The 12,704-nt window shown below is 41.3% G+C and overlaps 1 protein-coding gene across 1 annotated transcript in view; it reads right to left on the bottom strand.

Annotated features, from left to right (window-relative positions):
- The window catches only part of HERC2 (HECT and RLD domain containing E3 ubiquitin protein ligase 2), a 274,285-nt gene that overhangs the window by 119,086 nt on the left and 142,495 nt on the right, over positions 1-12,704 (bottom strand). Inside the window, exons 37-38 of the mRNA XM_047086559.1 lie at positions 2,557-2,744; positions 1,271-1,463 (exon numbers count right to left, since the gene is read on the bottom strand). Of these exons, the coding sequence (XP_046942515.1) occupies positions 1,271-1,463; positions 2,557-2,744 (381 nt within the window). The remainder of the gene's footprint in view (positions 1-1,270; positions 1,464-2,556; positions 2,745-12,704) is intronic.

Below are 12,704 nucleotides of genomic sequence, written 5' to 3'. Positions count from 1 at the left end.
CAAGAAAAGAATTCAAAATACACTGAACACCGTAATCATCTCTGTCCCCACCTTCCTCAAAGAAAATAAGCCTTCCAAATTACAGTTTAATTTTTTAAAGCTATCTCCACATATGGCTCAGAAGCACTAAAACAATTACAAGGATTTATTCTTTTAGAAAGACAACTTATCAAATGTCAAAAACTGCTTGCTGATGAGCTAGCTATGCCCTGGATGAAGATAGAAGTGCCTGTTCCATGGAGGGGAAGCAGAGGCTCATGTGTCAAAGCCACTGACTTTCTGACAAGGAGGCACGTGACAGCCAAGCTATAGTTCTGTCACTTAGCCAGCTCTGCTCAGGTTCTAACTTGTCTGAGTGAAGACCCCAGACAGAGAACTGGGAGGAGGGACAAGTGGCCTAGACATCGTGTGCTCAGACACAGTGATAACAAAACCAGCCCTGACCAACTAAGCACGACTCCAAGTTTCACATATGTTACTCCCAACAGCTCCACAAGGCATCATCTGTTTACATCTGAGGGGGCGTGGGCCCCCACAAGTGACATGGATGGAGCAGAGCCTTTTCCACTCTCCATACCACCCATCTTCTACTAAGCTCAGCCTCTTAGGTTTCCTCTCCTGACCATACAAGTGACTTCCAAAGCCTGACCATGCAGTGCATACAGCTAGCACCTGAGCCCCAGGAATCAGCCCAGGCCTCCTGGACAGTCTCACCAAGACCAGCCATGGGAAGTTTCATTCATACATCCCAAAGTCTTTTGGACACATTGGAGAATGTCATGAAGTCCTCCTCCCACAACCTTGGATTTACTTAGATAGGATTTAACTTTCTGGGTTCACTCCAAATTTTCATTTCTGGTTTCCTTAAGGTAATACTGTACTGACTAATTCCACATTACTCCTAGTCCACCAGGCACTGACTCACTACCTCACACAGGAGACTCAGAGCCAAATGAGAAGGTCCACTAGAGGTAAAGACATAGCAAGCAAGCCCTACAGTGCCAAACTTTACTGGACTGTCCCCAAAGGGAGCAAGGGAGTCAAATCCAGCTAGGCTGCCAGTTACCAGAGCCATGCTTTTAACTCCTATATCAGAATTACCTGGGGCTTATTTAAACTGAACCTTTAGGGGCAAGTCCAAAACTACAGAGCACTGTCTGCAGGTGAGTTCTGACACACTGTTCTCACTTCCAGATGAAAAGGACAGCCACCTAGCATCAGCACACAACTTGCCAAGCTGCCCCGGACTAAACAGCCCCAAGGCACCCACCAGAGTCATCCTCTGTGTCCGAGTCCTCTGCTGAGGGCTGTGTTGAGGCTGGCAGCTCCGCCAACTTGAGGTCATACTTCCCTTCTTTCCCCATCCTGTAGGAGTTGGTGCTGCCTGTGTCCCACTGGACCCTGATCCATCCGTCCTCTCCAAGTTCACCAATCACACGCCCAAGACCAGGAGGAGGTCCATCCTGAGGAAGCCAAAACACAGATCAGTTAAGAGGGCCCACGCCTGTTCTGTCACACAAAGCCTGTAAGGACTGCTGTGTCACTGTGCCCACAGACTGCTCCAAACCCACCTGCACCATGCACAGCTCACATCATCACCTTAAATCAAACATCAGGAAATAACTGGCTTATGCTCCTTTACCAAAGAGGTAAGTGGGAAAAGAATTGCATCAATCAGCATCCTCCCTAAACCAATTAGAGATGAGGCTTTCCAGCCTAGTCCTGATGCCCTATTCCTTGGCTCGATCCCTCCATTGGGCTTCAAAATACCAGAAACCTGAAACAAGCACCAGCATCTCCTGTTTTCCTCTTGTTCTTCAGTTTTCTCTCTGGAACCTAGAGTGGAGACTCCGTCTCTCATGTCTATGAGTGAAAGCTGTTTTTAGGATGCTGCTACCTGTTCTAGGACACTTCTGAAATGATTCTGGTAAGGCCCATGCTTAACAGTGAGGTTGAGAAAACCTAGAGGTGCCAAGAATGCTACCACACTGTAGGAGGGTGAGCACTATCCTTAGCTAGTGACTACGGTAATAACACAGACACCAGTCCCCACAATCTCTCCTTGTGAGACCTCACAGAAGCTTGGGAGTGATATGCCACAAGGAGAAACAGAGAGGTGGCCACCACCCAGCTGGCACACCTGAAACTGCTAGGTTGGGGCACTTAATTGGGCACATGGCCACCACCTCTCAGCACCTGGGTTTTTCTGCCTCACAGCTTTTAGAACACTATTAATAAGATGAAGTCTACTCTTTCCTGCTTACTCCTGCTCCTACTCTAGGCTCCTCCTCAAATTGAGCCCATGCCAGTAAGTTTTCTAAAAACAGCCATGACTCCTTAAATACATGATCCTGCTTGAGGTGCCCCTACAGCCACTGATACTCTCTACTTGTTTTGACTCTATTCACCTGCCCAGGAATCCACAACTACGTCATCTGTCAATTGCATAGGCCCTGAGTTAACATAGTTATATATTCCAATTCCACCCACTAAGAGCAAGCAAGTAAGGATGGTGACTAATGTGTGGCTAATGTGTTTAAAATCAAATCTGAGTACCTGATCACCCCATTTCCAATCAACGCCTCTCATGACCCTGGTTCCAATCTTCATCATGGCAGCCAGTTCTGGCCCTGAAACTGGCAGCTGTACAGGAGCCGTTTCCTTTCTTGTCTCTTCCAAAACTGTAGCAGAAGCTCCTCGGGCAGAAGCATTCATATCCTCTTCAACATTATCACAACTAGGACCTATCAGAGCATCAAAAACAGCAGGTGAGCCAACAAGTAGTTACAATATCCTAATCTTAATACACTTTTTAAATTTTTTTTAATGTTTATTTATTTTTGAGAGAGAGAAACAGAGTATGGGGGAGGGGCAGAGAGAGAGGGAGACACAGAAACTGAAGCAGGCTCCAGGCTCTGAGCTGTCAACATAGAGCCCGATGCAGGGCTCAAACCCATGAACCATGAGATCATGACGCTGAAGTCAGGTGCTTAATCCACTGAACCACCCATGCACCCCTTAATACACTTTTTTTCAAAAATTAGTAAGGACTGATGAAAATAATTTTAAAGAATCTATAGTGTATAGTGTATTATCAATATAATAAGTACCATGAAAGATTTATTGATGAGAATTTAAAAAGATAAAAGGAGAACCAAATATATAAATATATATCAGAAGAGGGGCACCTGGGTGGTTCAGCTGGTTAAGAAGTCAACTCCTGTTTTCGGCTGAGGTCATGGTCTCATAGTTCGTGAGTTCGAGCCCCACATCAGGGCTCTGCACTGACAGTGTGGAGCCTGCTTGGATTCTCTCTTTCTCCCTCTCTGCCCTTCCCTGCCCCTCCCTCTCTCTCTCTCTCAAAATAAATAAACTTTAAAAAAAATGTTTAATTAAAGAAAAGTATCAGAAGATATAAAAGATATAGAATGATCAACAGAGACATTTACTCTACTTCTAGGAATTATGCCCCCTCTTCCAAAAAAAGCAAATGATTAAGTTAGAAAAATACTCATCACATGTTTTATTAGAATAGTAAAGCAAAGGATAACCACCTAAATGTCTAACAATGAGAAATTAACAAACTTTAATTATGATACTATGCAGAAAAGAGCTAAGAACAGCAGGCCTGATACCACTGTCCTTAGAAAGGGCTGGCTTGCAAGGTAGCCCTCAGCTGGCCTCTGGGAACCTGGATCTCAGGAGGGCTCCCACCCCTCCCTGATAAGAGGCCTCACAGTGCCTAAACTATTTGTGCAATGTGGTCTCTGCTTAAACCTGCTTCCTTCTAGGGGTCTAGAATTTGGGTATATGCCAGGAGGTGCCTACATGACCTGCCCCTGTGCAAATCCTAGGTGCTGAGTCTTTCATGAGCTTCCCAGGTAGACAACATTTCACATGTACAATCAACAACTCTTTGCTGAGAATGAACTTCATCCTGTGTGACTCCACTAGGACAGGACTCGTGTCAGTTTCTCCCGGACTTTTCCCATGTGCCTCTTCCCTTCACTGATTTTCCTTCCTAGTCTTTCACTGTAGTAAATCTTAGCCCTCAGTGTGACTATACCCGGAGTCTGATAAGGTCTTCTCACAAAGCACTGAATCTGGGCGTGGTCTTAGGGACTCTGACACAGGGATGGCAGCAGTAGGAATCTCTAGAACAACCTTGACTAGCTGAAATATTGCGTAAGTATTGTTTGGTAAAAGGAAGAATGAAGGGGTGGAGTATGATGAATATTTAGTCCTTGATGGCAATGAAATCATCCATAATATAAAACAGAAGTGGGGCGCCTGGGTGGCTCAGTAGGTTAAGCAGCCGACTTCGGCTCAGGTCATGATCTTGCAGTCCGTGAGTTCGAGCCCCGCGTTGGGCTCTGTGCTGACAGCTCAGAGCCCGGAGCCTGTTTCAGATTCTGTGTCTCCCTCTCTCTGACCCTCCCCCGTTCATGCTCTGTCTCTCTCTGTCTCAAAAATAAATAAACGTTAAAAAAAAAAATTAAAAAAAAAAAAAAACAGAAGCTGAACCATCAGCTACAAGAAGTAAAATTTACAAATGGATTTTAAAATAGTGAATTTAACCCCAGGAATGAGCGTGCTGGATCCCCTGGCTGCTTTTGGTCTTGTTGGCTAACTTGAGGTGGGGGGAAAGTACAGTCCTGGTAACTCCTTCAGTCTTTGTTCTCTCCTCCAAGTGGGAGGAAAAGGTGCCCAAACATTCCCAAAGGTGGGCTTGGGTGGGTCAAAAATGTACATAGTCTGTGATCCTCTCTCCTCCAAAAGGGATTTAAAAAAAAACAGTTATTCAATTCTTAGGGCTGGAGTAAAGCTTTAGATAAAGTAAAGCTTTTCCCCAGTTTTACTAGGAAAAAAAATATTCTTTTCTTCAGCCCAGCTCAATGGTGCCTCAGTGAGACCTCAAAAAGGGCATCTGTTACATTCCAGCTAGGAGCTCCCCTGGCAGATATAATGCTAACCCTATAAATGCCAAATTTACTGCAAAGGATTTGAGTACATTTGCAATAAGAAAAAAAGGGGGACCTTTTTTTAAGTGCTTTTGTATTTTGTGGCTGTGATATCTGATGCATACATAAAGTTAATATAAAGTATTATGTGCTTATAATTTTTTTCTTAATGTTTTTATTTATTTTTGAGGGAGAGGGAGAGATAGAGCATGAGCAGGAGAAGGGCAGAGAGAGAGGAAGACAAAGAATCCGAAGCAGGTTCCAGGCTCTGAGCTGTCAGCACACAGCCTGTTGCAGGGCTTGAACCCATGAACCATGAGATCATGACCTGAGCTGAAGTTGGACACTCAACTGACTGAGCCACCCAAGCACCCTGCTTATAATATCTTATATTAAAGAAAAATAATCCTGATCAAGGAAAGCGGTAAATACAGATATGTATTCATGGGACACAATTCCCTTGCTTTCTGTAGCCAGGAGGAAGGTTGAAATTTAAACTCCTAACAAAGGCCCCCATAATTAATAATTTGTGCTATGACTTTTACCTATTTGGATCCTCTGGAAAAAAGGGAGATGATATAAAAAGAGAGGCAATTTCTAGATGGAAATACAAGTTTGAGACTTTTTAAAAGCATTTTTTAATTACTCATGAGGTCTTACGAAATCAGATGCATGACTCATAGAGGCTGACTGTTTTCTAGACTGATGCATATTTTTGAATGGGTCATGTGGACACAAAGATTGAGAAGACCAAAGAGCTTAAGAAAGCCTTGCTTTTTCACTTGGACTTAGAAGACTGACGCTGAAGTATTTCACAGTTCACACAAAAAACATTAGAAACCAATCAGATCTAATAGACACACATATATACAGAACTGAAAAAAAGCAGGATACACAATCTTCTCAAGGGTACATGGAACATTCTCCGGGATAGCCCGTATACTAGACCACAAGTCTCAATAAACTGAAATATACTATAATCATACCAATTACCTTCTCCAACAACTACAGAATGAAACTGGAAATAACAAAAGAATACTACAAATTTTACAAGTATATGGAAATTAAATTACAAACACTTAACCACCCAAAGTAAAAAAAAATCATGAGAGAAATTTTGTTAGTACCCAAAATCTATAAAGAATTTATCAAACTCAACACACAAAATACAAATAATCCAGTTAAGAAATGGGCAGAAGACGTAAATAGACACTTTTCCAAAAACATCCAGATGGCTAACAGACACATGAAAAAAATGCTCACCATTACTCATCATCAGGGAAATACAAATCAAAACAATGAGATACCACTTCACACCTATCTGAATGGCTAAACAAGAGGCGTGGGTAAGGATGTGGAGAAAAGGGAACCCTCCTACACTACTGGTGGGAATGTAAACTTGTGCAGCCACTCTGGAGAACAGTATGGAGGTTCCTCAAAAAGCTAAAAATAGAAGTATCCTACTAATCCAGCAATTGCACCGTTATTTACCCAAAGAATACAAAAATACAGATTTGAAGGGGTACATGCACCCCAATGTTTACAGCATTATCAACAATAGCCAAACTATGGAGAGAGCCCAAATGTCCATCAACTGATGAATGGATAAAGAAGCTGTGGTATACACACACACACAAAAACACTCTCTCTCGCTCTCACTCTCTCTCTCTCTCTCTCTCTCACACACACACACACACAGACACACACACACACACACTGAAATATTACTCAGCCATCAAAAAGAATGAAATCTTGCCATTTGCAGCAATGTGATGGAGCTAAAATATATTACGCTAAGCAAAATAAGTCTATGAGAGAGAAACAAATACCATATGATTTCACTCATATGTGGAATTTAAGACACAAAACAGATGAACATATGGGAAGGGAGGGAAAGAAGAAAGAGAGAAACAAACCACAAGAGACTCTTAATGATAGAGAACAAACTAAGAGTTAATGGAGGGAGGTGGGTCAGAGATGGGTTAGACGGGTGATGGGTATTAAGGAGGGCACTTGTGATGAGCACTAGGTGTTGTACATAAGTAATGATCACTGAATTCTACTCTTGAAACCAATATTGCACTGTATGTTAATTAACTAAAATTTAAATTAAAAAAAATACTTTGAGACGAATGAAAGCAAAAACACAACATACCAAAACTTATAGGATGCAGAAAAGCAGTGCTATTGGGGAAATTGTTATCTACAGAGGCATACATTGAAAAAAGAAGAGGGTGCCTGGGTGGCTCAGTGGGTTAAAAGTCCAACTCTTGATTTCAGCTCCAGTCATAATTTCATGGTTCGTGAGTTTAACCCCCACACTGGGCTCTGCGCTGACAGTACACAGCCTGCTTAGAATTCTCTCTCTCTCTCTCTCTCTCTCTGCCTCTCCCCTACTTGCATACACACATTCTCTCTCTCAAAATAAATAAACTTAACAAAAATGAAGAAGAATCTCAAATCAGTAACTTAACTCTACACCTGGAGGAACTAGAAAAATAAGAACACAATAATATACCCATAGTAGAAAGAAAGAAAGAATAAAAACTAGAGCAGAGATAATTAAAAAACAATAGAATCAATAAAAGTCAGTTTTTTGGAAAATATCAAAAAAATGACAAACGTTTAGGTAGATTAAGAAAAAAGAGACAAGATGGGGCGCCTGGGTGGCGCAGTCGGTTAAGCGTCCGACTTCAGCCAGGTCACGATCTCGCGGTCCGTGAGTTCGAGCCCCGCATCAGGCTCTGGGCAGATGGCTCAGAGCCTGGAGCCTGTTTCCGATTCTGTGTCTCCCTCTCTCTCTGCCCCTCCCCAATTCATGCTCTGTCTCTCTCTGTCCCAAAAATAAAAATAAAAAAAAAAAAAAAGAAAGAAAAAAGAGACAAGATGCAAATAACTAAAACCAGAAATGAAAGTGAGGACATTACTACTGATTCTACAGAAATAAAAAGAACGGTAAGAGAGTATATGAACAACTATACAACAACAAATTAGCTAACCTAGACGAAATGGATAAATTCCTAGAAACACCCAAATGATCTGAACTGAGTTAAGAAGAAATAGAAAATGTGAGTAGACCTAGAATAAGTAAAGAGACTGAATCAGTAATCAAAACCTCTCAACAAAGAAAAACCCAGAGCCAGATGGCATAACTGATGAATTCTACCAAACTTTTAAAGAAGACTTAATACCAATTCTCTAACTCTCCAAAAATAGAATAGAATGCAACAAATCCTAACTCACTCTGAGCCCAGCATTACCCTATAACAATACAACTATAAAATACAGTTCAAAGAAATGAAAGAAGACCTAAATAAATATAAAGCCATCCCATGATCATGGAAAGAAAGACTTAATATTTGTTAAGATACCAATACTCCCTAACACAATCTACAGATTCAATACAACCTCTAGAAAATCTCAATAGCTATTTTTTTCCAGACATGGAAAAGCCAGGCCTGAAATTCCTATGGACCTGAATTCCTGAAATGCTAAGGACCCAAAATAGCTAAAATAATCTTGAGAAAGAAAAATAAAGTTGGAAAACTACTTTTTTATTTCAAAACTTACCACAAAGCTAGTGTTCACAACAATGTGGTACTGACATAATGACAGACATACAGACCAACAAAATAGAGAGTCTAGAAATAAACTGTAATAACTATAGTCAAATGATTTCACAAGGGGGCCAAGACCTTGGGAAAAGAAGTCTTTTCAACAAACAGTACTAGGACAACTGGATAACAAAAAGAAGTAAAAGGAGTTCTTACCTCACACCGTAGTAAGAATTGCCTACAAATGGACTAAAGACTTAACTATAAAAACTAAAACTATGAACTTAAAAAAAGAAAACACAGTGAGCCATCCCCATTAACTGGGATTTGGCAACGGTTTATTGAACATGACATCAAAAGCACAAGAAACAAAAGAAAAACAGACAAATTGGACTTCACCAAAATTTAAAATTTCTGTGCATCAGCGTAAAACACAACCCACAGAGTGGGAGGAAATATCTTCATATCATATAACTGATAATGGTCTAGTATCCAGACTATGTAAAGGACTCCTACAACTCAACAATACAAAGACAAATACCTCAATTTAAAACTGGGCAAAAGTTTTGAATAGCAAGTTCTCCAAGCAAGAGAAGAGAGGCCAAGATGGCAGAGCAGCTGAAAGTTTTCTGCTTCTCTCCTTCCAGAAATGTAGCTAGATAAGCACCAAACCATTTTGTACACCCAGAAAACTGATATGAGGATCAACACAACAATCTGCATAACGTAAGCCACAGAACTTAGCAGGGATGCAGCATGGAGAGGAGAAATGGGAAAGAGAAAAGCCACGGAGGGTAGGGAGCTATTTTTGCTTGCAGAGAGAGGACAGAGACAGAGGGAAGAGTAGGGGAAAAGCACTCCAACTGAAAGTAACTGAGAGAAAGAGAGTGGAAACACCCATAAGGGACTGAACAAGAAAGGGAGGAAGGAGAAAGGGGAAGGTTGTAAATACCATTAGGACTCTATAAAACGGAGATACAGAGTTGAAACTCTCGATATGTGGCAGAGCTCTGGTGAGATGGGCGAATCCCCAGGAGCAAACAGCAAGGTCTGAGGGGGTCCTCTGGCCACATAAGGAGAGGTAGCTCCCCTGCTGAGAGGACATTTGGTAGAGGCTATGCAGCCTCCCCACAGGCAAAGGTCCCAATGGAACCCATAGAACAGCCATATTTGCTGGTGTTGGAACATGATGTTAGGGGGCTGTGAAGCCTGGCACCAGATATGTATTGTGATTTACCATAATCCCTGAAACACTGCTGCTACACAATCACACAAACTTTTTCTGGGGCTGGCTGGCACCCACAGATATCTAGGCCACAGTATCTAGGCATCTGCAACAGTACCATCATGCGAACATTCCTGAGGGCAGGCTGGCAACTGGCCATTCCTCAGTGAGACCCTCCCCAAGAGGGTCTGAGCAGGTCAAAGCCACAGGGCCCTCAGAAGGGATTTGGAAACACAGCCTCATCTGAAATGAAATTCAAGAGGGAGGTGCAACCTTGCACACTGACAGCGTGGTCCCATACAGTATAAAAGCAGGGAGTGGATGGAAGCCGGAGACAAAGAAAGGGTGCTTGATTGCCGGTACATGAGAGCACGGAGTTCTGATACTAGAGACTGGGGACCTGGGTGACACCATTTTCACCTATCATACGCATGTGCATACACATGTTCATGCACCACAACGATCCACCCCAGTAAGCTAAGAAGCACCATCCAGTGGAGAATGGAGCCATTACACAAAACCATGTCCAACTGTGCCAGCCAAGCTCTAGATGACCACCACAAGGCTCTCTGCCTGCTTAGTTGAATGACTATAAAGTGCTTCATAGTTTGACTGCTAGAGGAAACAGGATGTAATTTCATTCATATTTCATTCTGTTAGCTGGTCCATCTATTCAATTTTTTTTTCTTTTCTTATTTGTGAAAACAGAAATTATGTTTTTATAAAAAAGATTTTTGAAACCAAGAGTTGGTTTTTTAAAAAAATAAACAAAATTGACAAACCTCTAGCCAGGCTTCTCAAAAAGAAAAGGGAGATGACCCAAATAGATAAAATCATGAATGAAAATGGGATTATTACAACCAATCCCTCAGAGATACAAACAATTATCAGGGAATACTATGAAAAATTATATGCCAACAAACTGGACAACCTGGAAGAAATGGACAAATTCCTAAACACCCACACTCTTCCAAAACTCAATCAGGAGGAAATAGAAAGCTTGAACAGACCCATAACCAGCAAAGAAATTGAATCGGTTATCAAAAATCTCCCAACAAATAAGAGTCCAGGACCAGATGGCTTCCCAGGGGAGTTCTACCAGACGTTTAAAGCAGAGATAATACCTATACTTCTCAAGCTATTCCAAGAAATAGAAAGGGAAGGAAAACTTCCAGACTCATTCTATGAAGCCAGTATTACCTTGATTCCTAAACCAGAGACCCAGTAAAAAAAGAGAACTACAGGCCAATATCCCTGATGAATATGGATGCAAAAATCCTCAATAAGATACTAGCAAATCGAATTCAACACATTTTAAAAAGAATTATTCACCATGATCAAGTGGGATTCATTCCTGGGATGCAGGGCTGGTTCAACATTCGCAAATCAATCAACGTGATACATCACATTAACAAAAAAAAAGAGAAGAACCATATGATCCTGTCAATCGATGCAGAAAAGGCCTTTGACAAAATCCAGCACCCTTTCTTAATAAAAACCCTTCAGAAAGTCGGGATAGAAGGAACATACTTAAACATCATAAAAGCCATCTATGAAAAGCCCACAGCTAACATCATCCTCAATGGGGAAAAAATGAGAGCTTTTTCCCTGAGATCAGGAACATGACAGGGATGCCCACTCTCACCAGTGTTGTTTAACATAGTGTTGGAAGTTCTAGCATCAGCAGACAACAAAAGGAAATCAAAGGCATCAAAATTGGCAAAGATGAAGTCAAGCTTTCACTTTTTGCAGATGACATGATATTACACATGGAAAACCCGACAGACTCCACCAAAAGTCTGCTAGAACTGATATATGAATTCAGCAAAGTTGCAGGATACAAAATCAATGTACAGAAATCAGTTGCATTCTTATACACTAACAATGAAGCAACAGAAAGACAAATAAAGAAACTGATCCCATTCACAATTGCACCAAGAAGCATAAAATACCTAGGAATAAATCTAACCAAAGATGTAAAAGATCTGTATGCTGAAAACTATACAAAGCTTATGAAGGTAATTGAAGAAGATATAAAGAAATGGAAAGACATTCCGTGCTCATGGATTGGAAAAATAAATATTGTCAAAATGTCAATACTACCCAAAGCTATCTACACATTCAATGCAATCCCAATCAAAATTGCACCAGCATTCTTCTCGAAACTAGAACAAGCAATCCTAAAATTCATATGGAACCACAAAAGGTCCCGAATAGCCAAAGTAATTTTGAAGAAGAAGACCAAAGTAGGAGGCATCACAATCCCAGACTTTAGCCTCTACTACAAAGCTGTCATCATCAAGACAGCATGGTATTGGCACAAAAACAGACACATAGACCAGTGGAACAGAATAGAAACCCCAGAACTAGACCCACAAATGTATGGCCAACACATCTTTGACAAAGCAGGAAAGAACATCCAATGGAAAAAAGACAGTCTCTTTAACAAATGGTGCTAGGAGAACTGGACAGCAACATGCAGAAGGTTGAAAATAGACCACTTTCTCACACTATTCACAAATATAAACTCAAAATGGATAAAGGACCTGAATGTGAGACAGGAAACCATCAAAACCCTAGAGGAGAAAGCAGGAAAAGACCTCTCTGACCTCAGCCGTAGCAATCTCTTACTCAACACTTCCCCAAAGGCAAGGGAATTAAAAGCAAAAATGAATTACTGGGACCTTATGAAGATAAAAAGCTTCTGCACTGCAAAGGAAACAACCAACAAAACTAAAAGGCAACCAACGGAATGGGAAAAGATATTTGCAAATGACATATCAGACAAAGGACTAGTATCCAGAATCTATAAAGAGCTCACCAAACTCCACACCCGAAAAACAAATAACCCAGTGAAGAAATGGGCAGAAAACATGAATAGACACTTCTCTAAAGAAGACATCTGGATGGTCAACAGGCACATGAAAAGATGCTCAACGTCGCTCCTTATCAGGGAAATACAAA

Source organism: Lynx rufus, unplaced genomic scaffold, assembly GCF_022079265.1.
Source record: "Lynx rufus isolate CCGP_SWC_20201006 ecotype Redwood Valley unplaced genomic scaffold, mLynRuf1.p SCAF_21, whole genome shotgun sequence".
Lineage (NCBI taxonomy): Eukaryota > Metazoa > Chordata > Mammalia > Carnivora > Felidae > Lynx > Lynx rufus.
This window is presented reverse-complemented; position numbering and strand designations above follow the sequence as displayed.